This window comes from Ammospiza caudacuta, chromosome 1 (assembly GCF_027887145.1).
Source record: "Ammospiza caudacuta isolate bAmmCau1 chromosome 1, bAmmCau1.pri, whole genome shotgun sequence".
NCBI classification, from domain to species: Eukaryota; Metazoa; Chordata; class Aves; order Passeriformes; family Passerellidae; genus Ammospiza; species Ammospiza caudacuta.
This window is the reverse complement of record NC_080593.1, coordinates 73,406,696-73,418,954: the sequence shown is the minus strand read 5'-3', so window position 1 is coordinate 73,418,954 and position 12,259 is coordinate 73,406,696. Positions and strand designations below refer to the sequence as shown.

The 12,259-nt window shown below is 40.7% G+C and overlaps 1 protein-coding gene across 1 annotated transcript; it reads left to right on the top strand.

The window, feature by feature from the left end:
• The first annotated feature begins 1,493 nt into the window (after positions 1-1,493).
• MC4R (melanocortin 4 receptor) lies at positions 1,494-2,489 on the top strand. The gene has a single exon (XM_058812617.1). The coding sequence runs from the start codon at positions 1,494-1,496 to the stop codon at positions 2,487-2,489; it is 996 nt and encodes a 331-aa protein (XP_058668600.1).
• Positions 2,490-12,259: the final 9,770 nt, after the last annotated feature.

Sequence of the window (12,259 nt, the reverse complement as noted above, 5' to 3'; positions counted from 1 at the left end):
AGTTGCAATGCTTGAAGATGTAACAGCAAAACAGCTTTTGTCCTCTCTCTTCATGTTACTTTGGCACTCTTTTATTCTTTATTCTCAAAGGCTTTTCCTGAGACACTGCGCACAAACAGACTTTCAGCTCATGGCCTGTAAACCAGGGATATCCCTGTGCTTCTGGGGCTTCTGGGCCATGTGGATTTCTAGGAAATTTATTGAAGCTTTTGCATCATTGCCATTATATGAGCTCTACTTCTTACAGGTTCCAACTTTGTCTCCTGCAGATTTCCATAATCTGTTCTAAATACTGCATTTTCTTTTTCTGCCCAATATCTTAATTCTTGATGGTTACAGGGCTTCTGCAATCAACTCCATCATCTTTTCCTTCTCAATTACTAAGAAGCCTATTACCTGGAAAAAACTACTTTATTTAGGACAGTTTATTAAGCCATTTGTGACTTTGGATCATGTTGATTTTGGTCCTTATCTTGCCTCCATATCTTAAAAATTATAAGAATCTTACTAGAGAGTATAATGTAACATTGCAACACATCCTAGAAATGGACAGCTAAGGCATAGAAAAGTAGCAAGGCAAAGGGGATCTAGGAGAGAGAACCAAGACTAAAAATATATTCTTTTGCTTTCCTTCCCTAATCTTGTTTTGCCACACCTACAAAGCAGAACAAATTTGTACCACAGAAGGAGACAGAGTAAATCAGAATCTGAAAGCTAAAATCTATCACTTCAGCTGCAAGAATTATGTAAGATTGCTAGTACAGTTCTGAAAGTTTTGCTAATTGAAAATCAGCATTGAAATATTATTCTGAGAAGCTAAAGAAGAGAAGCAATTCTCTGGTAGCTTGTCTGCCTTCTTGTAGCTACTGGTAACTTGTGCTGCATGTGAACCCGCTGTGCCGTGCCGTGCAATGCTTCGCAGAGGCTCAGAATCAGCAGCCCCTCCACTTTCTGCAGCTCCTGAGTCCCATTGGCTGGAAAGAAAAGCAGAGGCGGAGAGTGCCCTGAATATTTTTCTCTTCCACACACGGTGAAACAGGCAGCCAGCATGCACTGCCTGACAGTGAGACTGGTGCTTGCAGTTTGAAAACAGTTCCTGCTCCACAGCAGTCACTTGGGCATTTTATGGTCACATCTCTTTGATGGAAAGCACCAAAAAAGCCTTGCAGCATGCCAGTGAGCTAAAGAGGAACTGACCACATGGGAGGATCTGATGCACACATGGAGACTGTTGGGACTCTGTGACATAGATCACCAAGGTAAATGTGATAATGATCAGAAACTGTGTCTGTAAGGGTATAAACCAGTTCTTCTGAGTCTGAAATCTTATTTTTTTCACAGTAGTCAAAGTGTTCTGAACTGCTGCCTGCCTCGGTCATAACTTATTTTACTTTTTTTTTTTCCCCCAAGCTGAAAAGCCAAAGAAGGTTTTCAAAGGAATGCAAAAGGAACGGGATTTGTAGAAGCAGGAAGACAAAAGGGATCTCCATAAGATGAATTTCACCCAGCATCGTGGGACACTCCAGCCTCTCCATTTCTGGAACCACAGCTACAGACTGCATGGAGGAGCCAGCGAGCCCAATGCGAAGGGCCACTCCTCAGGAGGCTGCTACGAGCAACTCTTTGTATCCCCAGAAGTGTTTGTGACCCTGGGCATCATCAGCTTGCTGGAGAACGTCCTGGTCATTGTGGCCATAGCTAAGAACAAGAACCTCCATTCACCCATGTACTTCTTCATCTGTAGCTTGGCAGTGGCTGACATGCTAGTGAGTGTATCTAATGGATCAGAAACCATTGTGATCACGCTGCTAAACAACACAGACACAGATGCACAGAGCTTTACCATAAACATTGACAATGTCATCGACTCAGTCATTTGCAGTTCCTTGCTTGCATCAATTTGCAGTCTTCTCTCAATAGCAGTGGACAGGTACTTTACTATCTTTTACGCCCTCCAGTACCATAATATCATGACAGTGAAGCGTGTAGGGGTTATCATCACGTGCATCTGGGCTGCTTGCACAGTCTCAGGCATTTTGTTCATCATTTACTCCGACAGCAGTGTTGTCATCATCTGCCTAATCAGCATGTTCTTCACTATGCTCATTCTCATGGCATCCCTCTATGTCCACATGTTTATGATGGCTCGTATGCACATAAAAAAGATTGCTGTTCTTCCAGGGACTGGCCCTGTTCGCCAAGGGGCCAACATGAAAGGGGCCATCACTCTCACCATCCTGATTGGAGTTTTTGTTGTGTGCTGGGCTCCGTTTTTCCTACACCTGATTTTCTACATCTCCTGCCCCTACAACCCTTACTGTGTGTGCTTCATGTCCCACTTTAATTTCTACCTCATCCTCATCATGTGCAATTCCATCATCGATCCACTTATCTATGCATTCCGGAGTCAGGAGCTCAGGAAAACATTCAAGGAGATTATATGCTGCTGTAGCCTGAGAGGGCTTTGTGATTTCCCTGGCAAATACTAAACCGAATGGATGGATATGTTACTATGTACACAACAGGCAGCACAGATTTCCAAGGCTTTGGATCCTTTTTTTCAGCAGAATTTGGTTTAAATCTTTAAGAGTGAGCACCTCTTTCTGTCTCTCCCTCCCCCCCCATTCATGTGTTCCATTCATGTGGAATTCATATTTCTGTATAATGCTCATGATGTCTATAATTTGTAATTTATTTGGCTAGAAAGAGCAGTAGCATTTCATGCCAGTTTGTAAGTAAGCAAATAAATGTATTGATGAATGTGAAATAGTAACTAACATGAGCAGCTATATATTCCAACTGCTGACAAAATAAATATCTTGCCTGATTTACAGTACACATTGGCTGATATTGTTTCTTATTCTGTTGAAGCAATTATAGCTATCAACTACATTATATTCAGCTAAGAATAGAGCATATGCTTCTACATTGGTGGATTAAGGGTTCTCTGGAATTAGAAAGCAGATTTTTCAGAAAGGCTAGTGAAGCCAACAAGTTGTATTTATACATTTTGAACTCTTCTTGTTTTGCTTCCCAGTGGGAATTCTATTTTTTGTTATAGTTATTGCCCACAAGAAGATTTTTCAAACACTTGCTACATAGCCAGTTGAATGCTTGGGCTTTGGGCTGGGTTTGTTTTCAAGGTGATTGCTGTATGTATGAGAGTACCTTTTGCAAAATTCAAAATGCTCCCTGGAGCATCCAATAGTCCTGGATATATCTACTAGACTGGCATCAAGGCAGACTAGTTCCCTCCATTCAGCCATGAAACAGGCACAATATTAACTTTGACAGTGCCAGCAGCAGTGCAAAAATTTGCCAAGAGATTTAGCTGCTGAAGATAAAGAGAGAAGTTTAATCGGAACACTCAGTCCTTGTTCTGAGGTGCTGTGGGGAATAAGGACTCTGTGCTCGAAAATACATCTTTGTTGAAAACAAGCTGCCCTGTATTGTGAAGTGTGGTGTGAGCAGATGGGATCCACTGCCAGGATCTTTACACAGGAGTGAAGGCAGGTGTTAATTTGGTCTGAGCACCTCAGCCTATACTGAGGACCATGTGGGCTTTGGAGGGGCAATGGTGTCACATGGAATGAGTGCCTGCTGAGGAGTCTGGCTACCCATGCTCAGCATCATTCACCTTTGCAGGCACCTACTCTCTGCCTCAGTTTCACCTTAAAATTCCACTCTCTTCACAGGTTGTTTTAAGGACCTGGTGTTAGTAATTTAGGGGGCATTTAAAATACAAATGTGACTACATAGGGTTCTGTGAAGGTGTCCCTTAGTATCTGGACCATACCAGCTTCTATACAAATAGAGAAAAAAGTAATTTATTTATTCCAAGAAAGTATAAAACATAGTGAAATTTGTAGAAAGTCTGGAGAGTTCTGATTTAAAAACTCAAAATTAAAACACAACTCAGGTTTTAAACTTGAATATTTGCTTTTCACCAAGATGAGCAGTGAATGAATGAAAAACAGGATGATCAGTCCTATTTATTTTCTTGGAAACAGATTGTTCTCTCCAGCTGCTAGTTTCTTCATCCAAGAAAAACATACAATAAAAAGCTATTCAAAGAGACCAATGGTTGCTCTCTCGGATTCTCCAGACAGAAGCTGATATTTCAGTTGTGGGTAACTTTTCAGAAAATTGTAAAACTACATTTGCTCCTCTCTTAAAGAGCATGAAGGACTTAGGGTGAGTCTTAGTGTTTTTAACTTCAACTATTTATAGGAAGAGCAAGAAAATAATTTGACTTTGTGCACTGAAGTCTCTTGGTAGACCAACAGCACCAACATCAGGTCTCCTACAGCCTTCTCTTGTGCTTGGGCCAATCCATGGGCCTTGCTGCTTGCACCACCACTATTGCCTTTCATCAGTTTTAAAAATTAATTTCCACATCATAACAGTCACAGTGTGAAGGGTATTGAAATATATTTACTACATTAACTCTGCTACTTTCTTCTGGAAGAAACTATAAATGTTTCAATAATACCTGGTTCCACTGGGTATAGAATAAAAAATGCCAAAGGAGGAGAACTAAAGCCCAAGCAGAGAAAGAAATTAATGCATTTAAATTAATATTCTATCCAAAAATCCAGTGGGCTTTACTAAAGGCCTTTCCTTCTCCCACAAGACACAACACAAAAATGCTCAAGTAGTAATGAAAGAAAAAACTGTTGCCAGTTTTAACAAGGCATACTTGATCTTTGCTTTGCCTCACTTTTTATCACTGTTTTAGGACTGTAAATTATGACACTGGGGGCTCCAGCTTTTCCTTTTGTACTTCATGGGTGCAGAGAGGGCCCCTAAGAAAGTGACCAAAGAGTAAAATACTACCTTAGGTGCTCTAGATATTACTTTGAAAGTCTATTTCTCCCCTTTACAAGAGCAGTTACCTCTGATTTCTGAAGAGGCTGTGTTTCAAAAAACCCAGTGTGTATCTCTTTAATGCTTATTTGAACTAAGACTAATCAAGACAGTTGCGACACCATTAGGTTCTAAATTTCATTTATAAATATAAATTCTAAAACTAGCTTATTCTAGAGCTTTAGCTGCTGTGAGCCTGTTTAGCAGCACTACTTTCTTTATTTCATAACGATAAATGTATATACATATTTTTAATGGAGTTTCTAATTAAAGAAACTCCATTAAAAGAAACTCCATCTAATTAGGAGGACTTTTTCATTTCATGGTATCATTTTGGAGAGTGCAATTCATTGAAATTGTTGGAACACCAGCTACATAGATAATTTTTCTATTCCAAAATAGTCTGTTTCTTCTGAGTAGCTGAATCAGTTTGCCAGAACCATAGGAATTATTGTTGCAAAAGATAAATAAATTAATCTAGCTTGTTGGAGAGTGGGAGGAGTGGAGGATTATTTTCCACAGTCAATTTTCTGGAGCTTTGTTCTTCTATTTGAAAATATTCCAAGAAAATGTGATTTCTTTCTTTAAATGACTAGGACTGTAATTGCTTTAGCACTTAATATTTTGGTCATGTTAGGTAACTGTAGTGGGCTGACCCTGGCTGGATGCCAGACACCCACCAAAACTTCTCTCTCATTCTCCTCTGCAGCTTGTCAGGGGAGAGAAAATATAACGAAGGATTCATGAGTTGAGATAAGGACCAGGAGAGATCACTCATGAATGATTTGCTCATGAGCAAAACAGACTCGAATTAGGGATATTAATTGAATTTATTGCTAACAAAATCAGAGCAGAATAATGACAAGTAAAATACGATCTTAAAAAAACTTTCCCTCTACCCCTCCCTTCCTCACTCCCTCCCAGCTCTACCTCCTCCCTCCCAGGGGCACGAGGAGACAGGGAATGGGGCCTATGGTTGTTCCTTCAACTGCTCAAGGAGAGCAATCCTTCCCCTGCTGCACCACAGAGTCCCTCCCACAGGAGACAGTTCTCCATGAACTTCTCCAATGTGAGTCCATCTCACAGGCAGCAGTTCTTCACAAACTCCTCCATTATTCCACAGAGAGAAGTCCTTCAGGCACAGCCTGCTCCAGCATGGGTCCCCCATGGGATCACAAGTCCTACCAGGAAACCTGCTCCAGTGTGGGCTCCTCTCTCCACAGGTCTGCAGCTCCCAGCAGGAGCTGCTCCAGCATGGGTTTCCCACAGGTTCAGAGCTCTCTTTTGGGCATCCCCCTGCTCTGGCGTGGGTCTGCAGGTGGATTTTTGCACTCCCATGGACCTCCATGGGCTGTAGGGGAGTCTGTGATCCAGTGCCTGGAGCACGTCCTGCCCCTCCTTCTCCACTGACCTTGATGTCTGCAGAGCTGCTCATCACACATGTTCTCACTCTCTTCTCTGGCTGCAATTAGATCTGCACATTAGATCTGTAACTTCTTTTCTTCTTCTTCTTAAATATGTTGTGTCAGAGGAGTAGCCATCATTTCTAAAGAGCTCAGCCTTGGCCAGCATCAGGTCTGTCCTGGAGCTGTCTGGCATTGGCTCTGCCAGACCTGGAGGAAGCTTCTGGCAGCTTCTACAGAAGCAGCTGATGCAAACACAATACAGCAGCAATGGCATGTTCTTCTGCAGCAAGGAAATGGTTTTGTCTCCACTTTACAGGTGTAGGGATTTACATTTTTACTTCTGCTGAAAAAGAGAGTCTAATGGATTTATTCATCATCCTAGGATGAAGCCTTTTCATGAGCTAGAAATTGATGGTAGTGTTCTCCACATTTTCCCAATAAGTGACTTAAATTTTACACAAAAAACTTTTGAAGGAAATGTACCTTCTTAAGAGGTACATTTCTTTAGCTTTGAAGTAGTTTTGTAACAAAGCAAAAGACTCTGAAAAGCACTTAGAGGATGCAGTTGATCTCAGTTCAGCAGATTTTGAATGATGACCCAAAATGTCTTTTAAACCTGAAACATGCTGTTATCTGGTGCTGGTTTCCCGGCTGTTTAGGTGACCTGGAAAGGCCCGGGGTGGCCTTGGGCAGCCCGCGTTTCAAAGGACGAGAAGAGGCTTCAGATCTTTTCTCGGTCTCGGTGTTTATTAGTTGTTTATCTAAAAGATTTTCTCTTGGCCCGACAGAGGTCTGCACAGCAGCCAGCCATGAGCACACTGAGTCCCCGGGGCGGTCACCTATCTTTATACTCAAAGTTATGTATACAATATTTATCAATTTTCCCCAATACCTTTTACCCTTATTAACCAGTGCACTTTTAGTAATAACCAATCCCAAAGTGCCAACATCACCACAGAAGATGGAGGCCAAGAAGAAGAAGAAGAAGAAGAACAGGACACGCCCCAATTCCTCCATCTTACCTCTTTAGACCCCCCTGTACAGAAATCCTAAACCCCGTGTCTTACACTCTAATTAACTTATCCCTTCACCATTTACCCAGTGAAATCCTCCCATCCTCATACAGGTGTCGTCTCCCGTGTAGGATCAAAGTCCAGCCACCAGACACTTCTGGCAACATTCCAGGACTCCCGAGCCCCCCAAGGGTTGTCTCGGTCACTCTGCACCTCAGTCCTGAGGTGCTGAGATCCCACAATCTGGAAGCAAGGATAAATGCTCTGATAGATCCACATTACTAAACACGCAGCAATGCATTCAGTTATGCCTTTAAGAGATGTCTGGTGTACGTGTAATTAATGCAATCCTAAAATTACTTAATTGTTGTTAAACTGATCCTTTTATACACTGTGTTTATTGAGGCCTCCCTCATCCTCAAACCTAATTCTGGTGAAGAACTTTGATGTTGTTTATAACACACTGTAATGCTTATAAGCTTGCAGAAGAATTGCAGTCTCAATCCCACTGGAAGGAACTGTGCCCTTGGGCATGAAATCTTAATTGTTTATCCAGAAATTACCTTAGATTTTAACTTAATATTCTGATCCCTTTCATCATATCTCAAGTATCATAAAGTTTCCCTTTTGCATAAAATACTTCTCTCACCAAAAAAAGACTTCACATGTCATAGGAGTCCTGAACTACAACTATAGATGCTCATTGTCATATAAGCCAAGTTATGAATTAACCTTTCTTGGATTTTTCCCCTTTTTTCCCAATGGTTCTGTTTTCCTAGATGTTTTCCATATTTTTCCTCACTTTGTGCACTTACAAAGACATTTTCAGATCATCCCCTTCAAGTTTTTAATGTAAAAGTATTAATCTGTTCTGCTTTTACTGGTTTTGCTCCCTTGAAAATCTTGTTAATTTGTTTCAATTATTAGCCTTCATGCTTGGTCTATTTCTGTGTTTGTGTATTTGTACACTGCCATCAATTTGAGTTTTCCAAGCCATGCTCTGTCTGCATGGTGTGGCTGACTTTGCGCAACAGCAAAACCTCACCCAGTTGCTTGCTCATGCCCCATGAGTGGGATGAGGGGAGAAAACAGGAAGAACAGAAACGAGAAATCTCACGAGTCTGGATGAAAACAGGATTATCACTTATCAATAGCTATCACAGACAAAACAAACTTGATTTGGGAATAATGAATTTAATTTATGAAAAATTAAAATATTTTCTTAGTGGTTCAGCTAGTAGGAAAAAAAATACAAATATTAAAATTACACCATTCTTCCTCAGGCCTTCTTCTCAGCTACAACCTCACTCCTTTGCTGCCAACTCTTCCACCTTCTCCCCAGAGCACTGCAGGGGATGGAGAAGGAGGGGCTGCAGCCAGTCCACACCACCTCCTCTCTGCCACTTTTCCCCCTGACATGAACAAATCAGCACAAAATGCTCCTTTCTTGGGCTCTTTCCTTCTGAAGAGCTGCCATCATAGAGTTTTGAAATCTGTTATTAGCTTCTCATTAATGTCTTTGAATCCTATCTTATTTCTATTATCTCCATCCTCAAAAATATCCACCTTTCCTAACTGATGCTCATTCTTTGTGTGGAAATGGCAGCCAGTCTTGTACCACCAGGTTCTGTCCCTGGCACATCCCTCTGGACCCAGCCCTGCAGGACTGGCAGGCGAGGCTGCAGCCCCTCTGTGAGCTGGGGCTCCATTGTAAATCTTGCTTGTCTTGTGCCATGCATTGATGAAAAGTCATTCACATAGTCTCTCAGGTGGCCAAATGAAAAACAAAAATCATGTAGGTTTGCAATTTGCTATATTTAAATATATTTGAAACAAGCATGAAATAGCTTTATTCTTTGTAAAAGGCAGCGGGTGAGTAAAAAAACACAAGTCCAAATACATTTGGAGCCACTACCAGCAGAGAATAAACAAAAAACTTCATTCCTGAAATAATCTGCAGCAACCATTTTGAAGTGCAGAGAAATTAAAACATATTATGAACATAATATTTGCTATACAAATAGCTTGTCTTGCCATATCTCTGTGAATTTCTGAGATTTCTTCTAATGCAAGCTCAGGTCATGCAGAGTTCAACAAACACCCTTCAAGTACATCATAAAAAACACTCAGTGAGGTTTCTAAAACTGTATTCAGTACAGCCTGAAAGCTGATTTATAAAAAAAAACAATAAAAAGCAAAACTTTGTTTTCTGCTGAAAGGGGGAAACAAAAGATGATGTCTGAATTTAAAAAAAAGCAACCAAAAAACAACACATTAAATTGCTACCATCGAGGTAATCACTTTTCATACTCTCCCAATTTAGCCTTTTCCAAGTGGTGGACTGAAAGTTTTCTGGAAAACAGGAACTACGCAGATATCTCTCCAGAGATTTAACTGCCTGTGCACTAACCTGCCAAGTTCAGATTGACTCGAGGGGTTTTGCATTGAAAGTCGTCTTGCAGTGTGCACCATACATTATCACTGATGCTTCCAATTATCTGAATACACAAGCAACCGCAGCAAGACCGGAAAAAATCCTGTCTGTGCATGAAGACAAATGCAAATAATTCAGGTTTGATAAAAACAAATCTTTACTTATTATCCTAAAGTTTTTGCTGAGGAGATGAGGTGAATGTAATCGCTTTCATATTGTTATTATCTTCAGCTTCACCCAAGGAAATACAGTGCTCAAAATAATACAGACACACCTAATTATCCCCCTAAGACAAGGACTGTGCTTCTCTGTAAGAACTATCTCCAGGTCAAATAGGATGTTATTCTATGCAATACTAAGGGCGTTGCCGGTAGAAATTTTCCTTACTTGTGTACAGTGTACCAGTGTACACCAGTACACCTCAGTTTGGGACTATTCGTCACCAAATAGCTACCCAAGGCAAAGGACTGAGACAGTGAACCTTCTGAGGAGTCAGCTGAAGAAAGAGAAAACCCATTTTCATTTTTTTCAAACTTCATTCAGACTTGAAAATCTGCTGTCATATCAGGAATTCAATATCCAACATTTTGGCATTTCAAGGGAGATTAAACTATGGATTTGGACTGTAAATTCTGTTCTGGCCCCAGCATGGAGAATCCATATCTGCCAAGCATTCTTTCAGGAAATCCCATGTTTCTCACTGCCTTAGAGGAACCAGGTGACCCCAGCTGTTCTCTTCCCTGAAAGCAAGGGATAGCACTTGTCTGGCTAAGGAAAATAGGGCATTGGTAAAAACTCAGAGGTAAAATCTGAGCAAACTAATTTGATTTTTGTTCAGGTTATTTTCTAAACATGATTTCATGCTCTTACAGGCCTTTGAAGGGGTCATGTTTCACACATATCTTTGTACTAACTTCAGAACTACTGTCCCAGTAAGAGCTTTGTCAGTAATATAATCTGGGCTAAAATGAAAGGAGTATGGAACTTCGTACACCCTGTGCATATCATAAAGTGCATATATTTTTAGCCAGATATTACCTAAGATTTAAGAAGACTTTACTTACTTCTGAATACCATAGAGAACTAAATATGCTGATTTTGGATGCCACAAAGTTAAGATCCTTTGTGCATCCAAATATCCTGAAAGCTGGAATATCCTTTGAGTATTCAAATATTGTGGTCACTTTATGAAACCTCAGTCACTTCTGCCACATGCAGTGCCTGAGTTATCAAAAAGAGAATTATAAACAGGGCACCATCTGATCCATTCCCAGCTTTTAATATTCTTTTGATATCAACTGTTTTAGCTCTGAAAGAAATGTTGTAATGGTCTGCATAGATTGGAAATGTTCATGAAGCTTTACATCACATCACTTGGCTGTATGTAGATATTGAAAAATACTGCCATGGTCACTAATGGGATGAAGAGTTCATTTCTCCCTTCAAATAAGTGTAATTTTTTGATTTGTCTGTGGGAGTAAAATCAATGAAGTGAATAAGGTGCTGTCTTGTCAAGTGAAATTTAGATAAAAACAGGCTTTTTGAGACAGAGTGTAGGATGCTGTTTTACTTTTAATGAGGCAAATTAGGTTTTCTGATGAAGACCTAATGGAATCCTAGGCTACATCAAAAGCAGCATGGCCAGCAGGTGATTCTACCCCTCTGCTCTGGTGAGACCCCATCTGCAGTGCTGCATCCCAGCAGCTCTGAGATGCCCAGCACAGGAAGGACATGCACCTATAGGAGCAAGTTCAGAGGAGGCCATCAAGATAATTAGAAGGATGGAGCTCCTCTCCTGTGAGGAAAGACTGATAGAATTGTGTTTTTTCAGCCTGGAAAAGGAAGGCTTTGGGATGACCTAATTCTGGCCTTCTGGTACCTGAAGGGAGCCTACAAGAAAGGTGGAAAGGGACTTTTTTCAAGGGCATGTAGTGACAGGACAAGGGGTGATGGCTTTAAACTGAAAGACAGCAGGTTTAGGCTAGGTATTACAAGGAAATGCTTTATTAAGAGAGTGGTGAGACACAGAAAGAGGTTACCCAAAGAAGTTGTGGACACTCCATTCCTGGAAATGTTCAAGGCCAAACTGGATGGAGCTTGGAGCAACCTTGTCTAGTGGAAGGTGTCCCACCCCATGGCAGAGGGATTGGAACTAGATGAAAGGTCCTTTCCAATCCAAAACATGATTTTATGTCTCTATGATTTATCTCCTGGGCATTTTAGTTTGCAACTACAGAGATACTTTGGGAAGAGCTATCACTTCAAATATCTGTATTTTAACCCTGCCAGCACATACACTTGTGACAAAAATAATTACAATTGGTTTTGATGTTCCATCAATCATGGAGCTGGATCTTAAACATGGAAAGTTCACCTGCCATCTTTATCCATCTTTGGCTTCAATCTTGTGATTGCTATTCAAATATTGGGACACTCAAGAGATAAAGGTGTAGGTGCTTAATGGAAAATTTTAATTTATTCTGAAAAATATAATTTTAACTGTCATTTAGAAACTCATTTAGTTCTGAGCTCAGGAAACT

Bases quoted from the DNA above. Each gene is read 5' to 3' on its own strand.
- MC4R (XM_058812617.1), top strand. From the start codon at position 1,494: ATGAATTTCACCCAGCATCGTGGGACACTCCAGCCTCTCCATTTCTGG.